This window comes from Chlamydomonas reinhardtii, chromosome 8 (genome assembly GCF_000002595.2).
Source record: "Chlamydomonas reinhardtii strain CC-503 cw92 mt+ chromosome 8, whole genome shotgun sequence".
NCBI lineage: Eukaryota > Viridiplantae > Chlorophyta > Chlorophyceae > Chlamydomonadales > Chlamydomonadaceae > Chlamydomonas > Chlamydomonas reinhardtii.
The window spans coordinates 999,583-1,010,052 of NC_057011.1; the positions used below are offsets into that span (position 1 = coordinate 999,583).

Genomic DNA, 10,470 nt, shown 5'->3' on the forward strand with positions numbered 1-10,470 from the left:
GCTTCCATTGTATATGCGTATCAAATGTTTATAATATTGCAGCAGGGGTACAAAATCTGACACCTCCACATGAAGTTCACATACTGATTAATGGACTGTGAACAAGCCGCACCAACAGCTACACTAAACCGACTGGAAAGAGGCCCAATGCGCGCGCCAGCACTTCATGCCTACAGACACCTTCCGGCCGCAATATATGAGCATGATGGCAATAGTGCTCACACACAGTTGCTGTCCAACGGCTTCCCGTGCATGGGAGTCTCGTCTCTCCAATGTCACGCGCCAACAGGACCGGGACCAAAGCGTAAATTGCCTTTGAGCAGTTATTATAGTTACAGTGCCGCATGAAGCATGGGCGGTAACCAAGCCGGGGGGGCCGATGGACACACGCACGTGAGTATAGTCACCCGTAGTCACTGGTCAAGGTCAGCCACGCGTGCAGCCACGTGCGCGTTTCGCTGTCGAGCGCAAGTATGCATTGGTTAGCGAAGTGCTTGCTAGTGAATGCGAATGCAAGACGCCGTCGCGAGCTCCAGGCTATCTAGCAATAAACATCACGAAAGAAGTTAGTGTCAGCGGCAATGCGGTTGCGTGTTACCTTCGAGACGAGACACCGGCGCGCGCTCCACGCTGCTCCGCATTCGGCGCGCCAAAGGGAGTCCGAGTGTCGTGGAGACTGCTGCCGCTTGCATTGGTTACAAGAGGGACCTGCTGACAAGCACAAGCACAGCCAGCACCGAACAACTAAACATCAGCAGGAAATCCGCTTATTGCCACAGCTACTGTGCTGTGCTATGCTTGCCAGCAAAGACCGCTAACCAGGCACCGGCCAGCCTCAACCTACTGCGTGCCGGCGCCGCTTCTTGATTGGGCAATGCAGCGCTGTTGCACTTCCCAGGAAAGCACTTCCCCATAAAGGGCGGCGCAGGATAGGACCAGACTTTTACCCCGGGCGCCCTGTACAATTTGCCCAGGGACCAAGGCCCTAGAATATATATACGGGGAATGAAGCGCCCCACGTATGCTTATGAAGGCGGCGTACAGTAAGCAAGCTAGAACTCCCCTGCGCAGCCCATTCCTGGCCCACTAGTAAGTGCTGGAAAAGAGGGCGAGGCTGTGGACTGCTGTGGTAAGGATGCGGACGGATGTTACAGAGGGGACAGTCCCAGCACCCGAAGACGCCGAGCCATCACATGCTATCAGGGCCCAACTTGACTCCACCAACCCCGACTTTGCTGCAAACCCTCCCGCGGGCAAGGTCCGTGTGACTCCGCGCACAGTGAGTCCTAGCCAATCAAGCCTCAACCCGCCAGAGCCCCACCGCTGTGCCTCAACGCCACAAGCCTAGGCACAGGAGTGCCGGGAAACGTCTAGGCCGCAGGACACACGCACAGCGCACGCACTAGCCAGGGCGCAAGCGTCCAGGTACTAGAACGGTCGCCCACACGTGCATCCTGCCCATCCACACACAGAGCCAACAACCACGCACAACCTCTCACGGCGAGGGGGGCGGGGAATCAGCGTCATACGGCAAGCGCAAAACCATGCCGTCACCAACAGCCCGAGATATGAAGGGATGCGCAAACGGCACAGCGTCCCAACCCTTTGGCCTGATACCCAAAGTCACAAACGTCTGGAGACGACCCCAGAAGTCAGCTACGACGGCAAGTCCAATGCTCAGCACCCGGGCCGACGGCAGCTTCGCTCGCGCCGCCAACCCGGCCATAACCACACGCTGCCGACCAAAGTCCAGGGCAGACATAGCAGCGAGACACACCACATCCCACACAGGTGGCGCAAGCCCCGCAGGCGGGCGCACTAACCACAACTCCTCACGAGAGAAGGCACTTAGAGCCTCCTCCGGCAGGAAACCCATAGCCATCCCCATACTTTCCCGAAGTGACAGCGCAACAGTGCAGTCCCAAAACCAGTGACGCCGGTCCCCATCCTGCATGTCAACCCCACACGCCCAACACGGGTCAACAGTAACGCCTCGCGCCCGCTCGCTAGCACGCCGTGGAACGCCCAGCAAGCGTTGGCGGCCACACGCCACAGTGCTTCCTTATGATGATTCTCCCATTTCAGCGACCACAAGCGGGCCAAGGTGCACCCGAAGGCCCCCGCCGCCAGGGCAGCCCCCACCCCCGACACACCCGCATCGCACACATACTGCAAATGCTTAGCCTTCAGGGCGGCTAACTGTGGAGCCATTTGTAGCACGGTCCCCGCCTTCACCGTGTAGGCAGTGAGCAGGATGGGCGGCCCCCCGCACTGCAACCATCCAAGTCCCCGCACCACCCGTTGCACCAACTCCGCCGTAGCACTCACGACGTCGGCCACCGGGAGCGGCAGCGAGCGCGGCGGCCGGCCCCCGAGCCAGCTGGGCCGCACGCGCGGCGGCAGCCCAGCCAGCGGGAAGAAGGGCCACCGCCGCCGCAAACCGGTCGGCCGCCTCTTGAGGCGACGCCGGCCCCGTCAGGGGCGACGGCAGGCGCGCCCGCGTCGTGCTCCAGTGCAGTACCCGCCGCCACACAGCAGTCACATACATATCCACACACGCTTCACCAGACCGGGAGCCCTCCGCCCAAGGGCGTGTCAATGCCTGCCGCAGTTCGTTCAGGCCGTCATGCGCTGCAACCAGCTGGCCCACACACGCCAGTCCCGGCAGAGCGAACAAATCCGCGAAAGCCACTTCCCACGTGCGGCCGTCCTCACACAGCGCCGGCCGCCGGGGTGAGCGGCTTATTTAGCACACGGTCCGCGGCCCCCCGCACCAACAAACGCAGGGGCGTTGCCGCCGGGTGCACCTCGCGCAGCCACGCCGCCGCGACCCGGGTCCACGGGGGCACGTACGGCAGCAGACCACACACACCCAACACACACCGTACCGCGAGACCGGCTTGCCGCGCTTTCACATGGGGCACCAGCGGCAACAGGCCCGCCCCCCCCACCGCCGGAGGCAGTTGCATAAGTTCAATGGAGAGGCCAGGCGGGCGTGCATGGGGGTTGGCATCAAACTGGGCCGGCGACAGTCGCCGATCCACCACCGCCGCTACCCTGGCTAGCAGCCGGTCAACAACGTACAGTTGGGGAAGACCCGCAAATGGTAAGGGCTATGGCAAAGTATCTTAAAGTAAGGAGGCGTTGGCTGCATGGGGTCAAGTCGGTGCACGGTGCAGAGCCGACGCTAAAGCACTGTGGAAGATGATTGAGGAGCGGTGCACGAGCAAATCCCCCATCACGGCAGATGGCTTCCGTGATCACTTTGCACGGCTACTGAATGATGGGGCAGGAACAGTTGACGACAGCGCTGCAAAGCGTTTACTGGCGTACTGCTGTGACGAAGATGGCTGGCGAGATTCGATGTATGATGACGAGGAATGGGCTGAGTTAGATAGCATATTGAACAGCGATATCTCGATAGACGAAGTGACTCATGCTTTAGAGAGGCTACCGAATGGCAAGGCCCCAGGCACGGAAGCCGCGCCATCGGAATGCTACAAGTACGCAAAGACGCAGGGAGACCCCAGGTAGGGCAGACCCCCCCATCCCGCCGGTGAACCGGGTAGCACCTGTTCTAGAAGTGTTGTTTAACCGCATCTGGCGGGCGCAAGACGGAGATGAAAGTTTTCCGGAACAGTTCACAACCACAGTGCTGACGCCAATTTACAAGAGAAAGGGCGATGTGAAGGCGCCCGGCAACTACAGGGGCATTGCAGTAGGCGGAGCGTGGGGCTAAGTGTTATGCATCTATCCTTCTGAACAGGCTAGCACGAGCAGGCGAGTTGTTCAAGTGGAGGCACCCAGCTCAGGCTGGTTTCAGGCGGAAATACGGTACTGCCCACCACCTGTTTGTCCTGACGAGGCACCTGGTGACAAAGCACACACGTGCAGGAGCACCACCAATGACTGTTGTACAGATTGATTTTGAGAAGGCGTTTGACAAGGTGCCGCGCCCCCTCTTGTGGCTACGGCTGCGGGAAAAGGGCGTGTCAGGGCGGCTGTTGGAGGCCATACAAGCCGCATATGAAAAGGTCATGATGACGGTTAAAGCCGATGGCAAACTGAGCGCTGCTTTTGAGGCAACGCAAGGAGTCAAGCAAGGGTGCCCACTGAGCACAGAGCTGTTCGGGCTCTTTATTGAAACTTTGGCAGAGTATATTGATGCGCACGAGGACTGGTTGGACACTGCAAGCACAGCGGGCACCCCTGAGTTAAACGGTAAGAAGCTGTCGCTCCTAATGTACGCTGACGATGTTTCGCTGCTAGCCACCACCCCTGAGCGTATGCGGCACCTGTTGTCACTTGTGGATACTTTCTGCGAAGCATTTGGTATGAAAGCAAACGTCGCAAAGTGTGAACGTCTGGTGTTCACTTCAGACGACCAGGAGCGTTGTAGATTGAACGATGAGTGCAGTGGGCTGCGGCTGGCAGGGCAGCCCATCCCTGCGGTGGACAAGGCACGGTATCTGGGACTAGTCTACGGCCCTGGACGTGCTTTTGCCGCCTGCAGAGAGACGCTATGTGAGGCTGCGCGGCGTGCTATGTACGCGCTTACTAATAGATTAAACCGTTTGAGGATTTTCTTCCCCGACATACGCATGCGTTGTTTTGAGGTGCAAGTTCGCTCCATCCTAGCATGAGAGAAATAAAAGCTAGTGTGAATGGTGGTAGCATATGGTTGTGAAGTGTGGGGACCCGACGTATTAGCGGAAATGCTGGACGGCGGCCCACCACCGCGGCGGCGTGACAGCAATAACCCGGCGCACGGACCGTTTGAAGCATGCCTGAAAGACGAGGCCGTCAAATTACAAGTGCAGTACATGAGGATGACAGTGGGTACGAAGCGACCATCGCATCGCCTGCTGTTTGCTGAATTAGCACAACTACCACTCCATTTCTTTTTCGCCAAGCTTTGCATTGGCTTCTACAACAGGATTGCCGTGCAGAAGGATAGCCTAGCTCACGATGCACTAATTGATGAAGTACAAGACGCGTTAGTACACCCAGAGGGAGATGGGTGGTGTGCACGGCTTTTCCGTTTTATCTCAGCGCATGGCGTAGACGTATGGCAAGGCCGTATGCACATGATCAGGCCGGAAAGGGAGGAGAGCCGAGCAGGTAGCCCGCTGCCTGAAGGGCAAATAGTATCCGCCTTTCGAGAGAGTCTAATGAAGGCGTGGAAGCACGAGCGGCTGCAGTCTGAGCCAAGCACTTTCCCATCAGACAACAAGCAACCAGGCGTGCAGATGAGCAAGTACAAGCATTGGATGGGGCTGTGTGCGGAAGGAGCGGCACCACTGACCATGCAAGGGCACAGTAGAGCATTTATACCAGTTGCGCACCACCGGAGTTCCGTGCCCTCCCCGAAGTTAGTGCTGCCGACACCACGTCCATCAGCAACACACTCGAAACCATTCTCCAAAAGTGCCTGGACGTTCTCAAAACCTACTGCGACAAGAAACCTCCACGTGCCAGCACTACAAGCCCACGACGCCACACGTCCAAAACCGTGACACGCCTCCTGAATGCCACCCGCCAGCTCAAAGAAAAAACTCACGGCCGCCCTTACTGTTACAAACGCAGCGGGCGCCATCCCACCCACCGCCACGCCTCACCCCACCCCGACGCCCCCGCCCAACACCACCAGCCCCACACCTGCCCCGGCCCCCGCAGACGAGGACACACCCACCGCCATCAGGAGTCAGCTACTCAACGCACGCACCCTCCTTCGCACCGCAAAAAAGGAAGCAAGAAAACTCAATACCAAACGTACAGCCCGCGCCTTCCGACGACTGGTTGCAACACAGCCAAAGCGTGCACACCAGAAGATCTTTGATGAGACGGACCAGCCACGTGGCACGCCCGCCCTCACTGACCCCATCACCAAAGAAGTCCACACCAAGCCCGAAAAAATTCTAAACAGCATCCACCAGCACTTCACCGCCCAACTCCTACCCATCAACGGCCCCCGCACAGGACAATACAACATACCCAACAGCGCGAAACAGTGCCCCTGGAGCCGGCCCGACGCACCCGACCGAATGCCGGCCCTATCTAAGCCAACCGACGCACCCGCCACCTTACTGCCAGGTATTGCTGACAGCACCACATTCTTTGGCTGCGTCAACCACCTGTCTCGCCGCAAGGCCCCGGGACCCGACGGAATACCGAACGAACTACTCCAGACAATACCCACCAGCCTACAAACAGCCATACACCAACTCATGACTCTCATGTGGGTAAAAGCGCACATCCCTACACACTGGACACAGTCCGACACCGTCCTCTTACCCAAAAAAGGAGACCCCCTGCTGATACAGAATAAGCGGCCCATTGCGCTGGCGAACACCCTCTACAAGCTGTATACCTCCCTCATCACTGTGAATGCCGCCCTGTTTAGCGAACAAGCCCACATCTTCACGGAGTCACAAGAAGGCTTTCTCAGAGGCCGCAATACCGAGCGGCAAGTCCAAAATCTACTCCATGCCATAGAAGACGCCGCCACCACCGGACGCGACCTCTTCCTACTGTACATTGATTTTACCTCCGCATTCAACACGATAGACCACGACAAACTGCTCATTGTCATGCACGACCTAGGCTACCCCACCGATCTGATTGAGGTGGTACGGGACCTATACGGCAAGGCAGCCACCAGCGTGCGCACTGAACATGGAACCACACCCCCTATCCCTATCCAACGCGGCACGGTACAGGGCGATGTCCTGTCACCACTACTGTTCATCATCTTTATTGAACCGTTGCTCCGGTGGCTCCATGTTGGCGGGCGCGGATACCAATACGGATGTCTCACCAAAGCCGAGAATGATAAACACAACCTCAGCTCAGGCGCCTTCGCCGATGACTTAGTCACCGCCACAACCCAAATCTCAAACCTACGAATCCAAGTTGAAAAAATTGAGAAATACGCAGCATGGGGCGGCCTCAAAGTCAACGTCTCCAAATGCCAACTACAAGGCATACTCCACGGCCGCGCCCGCGCCGATCCCACCCTCGGTGGCCCCCGCAGCAAGCCCCACCAGGCAGCGCTCGCCAGAATGCTTGAAGGCCAAATCCGCATAGATGGCACCGCTATCCCATACAAGCCCCCCCATGAATCCTACAAATACCTTGGCATCCACATCACCCCTACCCTAGACTGGAGTGCACAAGTGCAGTACATCCGGGAAAAAATTAAGAAGCGAGGGCAACGCATCGCCACATCACTCGCCACACCGGACCAGAAACTCCGGATGATACAATGCACCATCCACCCAGCAGTGGCCTACAGCCTCCCATTCATGCCGTACAGCACACACGACGTGGCCAGCCTCGATGCGCTCATTGCAAGCACTGCAAAGATGTGCTACGGCCTGAAACGCGGCTTCCCCACCCGCGCTATCCTCCAGCCCACTAACACCCTTGGCCTGGGGGTAGGTAGCATCCGCGAGCTATATGTCCGCCGCGCAGGCAAGGCCCTCGTCCAGGCCTTAAACGATGGGGGCAGACTGGGTGCCGTCACCCGCGCCATGCTCCACCTGCAACACAGTGTGGCACAGAGAGTGCCCGCAGATCAACTCCACACGCAATGCCGCTTTTACACCAACCTACGACAACTCTCGCTGATCAAAGACGCGGGGCTGGAGCTGACCCAAAAGGGCAGCGCATACCACACCACGCTCCACGGTCTGTCGGCCCTCCTTACACGCACCGCGCCGCCAGGCGCCGACACGGAACAGGCCCTACCCTTCCGATTGATTCAACCCCTCCTTGAACTCACCAGCGACTTCCGCGAGCTCCTCACTCCGGACCGCACCTGTGTTATTGACGCCAACACATTAAAAAACAAGTGGCCACGGGCCCACAGGCGGCACAGGATAGCCCTTAACCGCCTTACTCTCGCACTCCACGCTGAAACCCGAGCCCGAGCCAAAACCCACAACAGCACCGCTCCCCTTACCGCTGCCCAACGCACTCTCCCAGACGGGCACACCTTTACCGGCCTCCACACGACCCACACCGCACCTACCGCCGTTGACTGGGGCACACTTAACCGCTTCCTTCGCCAGCGCGCCCCTGCCGCCGAACCGACCGCCCATGCCGGAGGAACTGCCGCGGCCGCCACCACCGCTGTCACCACCGCCACCGCCGCCACGGCGGCAGAACATGAGGACGCCCACAGCGATGGCGAAAACCAGACACCTGCACAAACACGCCGGCCGGGCACACAGCAACGTAAGCGGGCCTGCATTAAAATGGTCAGAGAACCCGAAGGACGGGGAGCCCCGCCAGCCGACGCACCGAAAGCATTCGACTGGGACCCCGCGCTTGACCCACTTACCGACGCACACTGCGCAGACCTGCTCGACATCGCCCCCAGCCTCATCGGCCGATCCAAGCCCCCCAACCCCGAATCACACCTTAGACGCCTACTTCTGGGCCCCACGCCCCCAACCACTTTCACACACCGACACAAGCTCAACCAGGAGGAGCAAGACGCGTACCTGGCCGCCACGTCCGACACCTGGCCGACACGTCCAACACCCTGTATGGACACCAGGAGCGGGTGCAACACGTAATAGCCCGCACCACCAGCAAAGGTTCGCCTCACTACCGAGTCCAGTGGGAACCCACCGTCATCACCCCCGGCTCCCTCACCCTCTACGCCCGGAACCGCTACCGCCCCAAACCCGGCGGCCTTACCTGGCTCCTTACCCCGGGTAATGAACCTCGCGTCCTGGTGGAATGGGAAGACCTGGAAGAACCCGCCGCTACCCTGGAGGCACAAGACAACAAACAGGACCTCCTGGACGCCCTGCACGCCCGCCTTGCTGTCCCCCCGGCCCCCCGCCCCCCGGCCCCCGCTAGCGACACACACCTAAACCCTGACCAGCGACAGGGCCGATGGATAGATGCCAGCAACGACACCGCACGAGGGCAACGCACTCTGCGCCAATTCGTCGACATCAATGTCGAGCCATGCAACCCCAGCCGAGACATCCGCCCCACACAAACATACACCATCCAGCTCGGTATCCTCCCCGACCCCGGCTCCACGGCACACAGCACTCACATGGCGCATGTATACGACCCCCGCGGACGGTGCATAGGCACCATCAGAGCCGAGCGGCTTAACCTCCTCTGGCAACGCTACCAGCATGCACAAACAACCTGGCCCGAAGCGCACGCCAAATACGACCAGGGCAGAGGCTTTGCGGCGGCCATCGCCCGCCTGCTCCTCCGATACAAACCCGGGGGCGGCTCCAAATCCCACCCTGTCACCGAAAAAGGGGAACGCATTCTGTGCGACGGATTGACACAAACCCTGCACACAGCAATAGGCAGCACAACAGAGCTCTTCGCATCACCCCTAAACGTCTCGGAAGCCGCCACCACCTACTACACACTGTATGAAGAAGACATGCTCTTTGGGGCCAACTATGACGCGTACTCCCAGCCATGGGATGGAATTGCTGTCGCCTACCCCGAACCCAACACCGACGACGGAGCTCACGCGGTACGATGGGCACTGGCATGGGCCGAACACACCGAAACCCTTACAAACACCCGCAACCCGCCAACCACTGCCACGCTGATCATCCTCCCCACCCAACGCAACGCGCCATACACACGATACCTCGCCCACCCCAGAGTCACACTCCTTGGCAGCATCTCCGCCACAGCAACACACGCCCTTCTCGGCCAGATCCACAACGACGCAGGCATCACCTTAAAACACGACCTGGTGCTGGTCAGCAATACACCCGGAGCCCGACTTGCCCAGTCCATACGCGACGCCCTAGGCACGTCTCTATACCTCTCAGGCATGCCCGTCGAACCGCAGCCCCAACTCACCTGGGCCCACACACGGTGGGTAACCAAACAGGTCCGCCGGATGACCCACACCCGCCCGGCAGCCCCCCGAGTAACACCCCCCCCCGTACCGGCCACGCCAGCCACCCTGGCCCCGTTCGCGGCCACCCAACCCCTACGCCTCAATCCCTGCGAAGGCTTCTACACCGATGGCTCAGTACAGAAAGACGCCCTTGGTCAGCCCAGCGCGTGGGGGGCCGCAGCGATCGATGCCCGCACGTCCCAAACGTATCAGATCGACGTCAACCCTGGACAACACGGCTGCAACACCATAACAAGATGCGAGCTCTCGGCCATACACCAAGTGCTCAAGCTCGACGAAGTGCAAGCGCTCCCCGAAATCACAGTTTACACCGACTCCGCTGCGTCGCTATTCCTCATCCGCAAAACAATCAACCAGCCCCAACTCCTTACCTTCAGCAAACACAAAGCGCTGCTGGATAACATCCTCGCGCTCCTGAAACGCCGCTCTCACGCCGGCCGCCGGACAAACCTCCTGAAGGTCAAAGCACATTCAGGTATTACGTACAATGAACTCGCAGATCAGGCGGCGGTGAAAACCGCCAAGGGAGAAGAGATGCCCGGGGCCGAGTG

The 10,470-nt window shown here is 59.5% G+C and overlaps 1 protein-coding gene across 1 annotated transcript; it reads right to left on the minus strand.

Moving 5' to 3' along the window:
* Window positions 1-4,796: 4,796 nt before the first annotated feature.
* On the minus strand, window positions 4,797-8,726 carry CHLRE_08g362036v5 (uncharacterized protein). The gene is made up of 4 exons (XM_043064839.1): window positions 8,638-8,726; window positions 8,508-8,548; window positions 8,033-8,205; window positions 4,797-7,819 (listed from the first exon to the last, which is right to left on the minus strand). Exons 1-4 carry the CDS (start codon window positions 8,641-8,643, stop codon window positions 7,746-7,748), a joined length of 294 nt encoding a protein of 97 aa, XP_042921840.1. The 5' UTR covers window positions 8,644-8,726; the 3' UTR covers window positions 4,797-7,745.
* Window positions 8,727-10,470: the final 1,744 nt, after the last annotated feature.

Coding starts and splice junctions, on each gene's coding strand:
- CHLRE_08g362036v5 (XM_043064839.1), bottom strand. Junction 8,206..8,507: donor GTGTCGGACGTGGCGGCCAG/GTACGCGTCTTG, acceptor GTGTTTGTGCAG/GTGTCTGGTTTTCGCCATCG. Junction 7,820..8,032: donor GTGTGCCCCAGTCAACGGCG/GTAGGTGCGGTG, acceptor TCAATAACACAG/GTGCGGTCCGGAGTGAGGAG.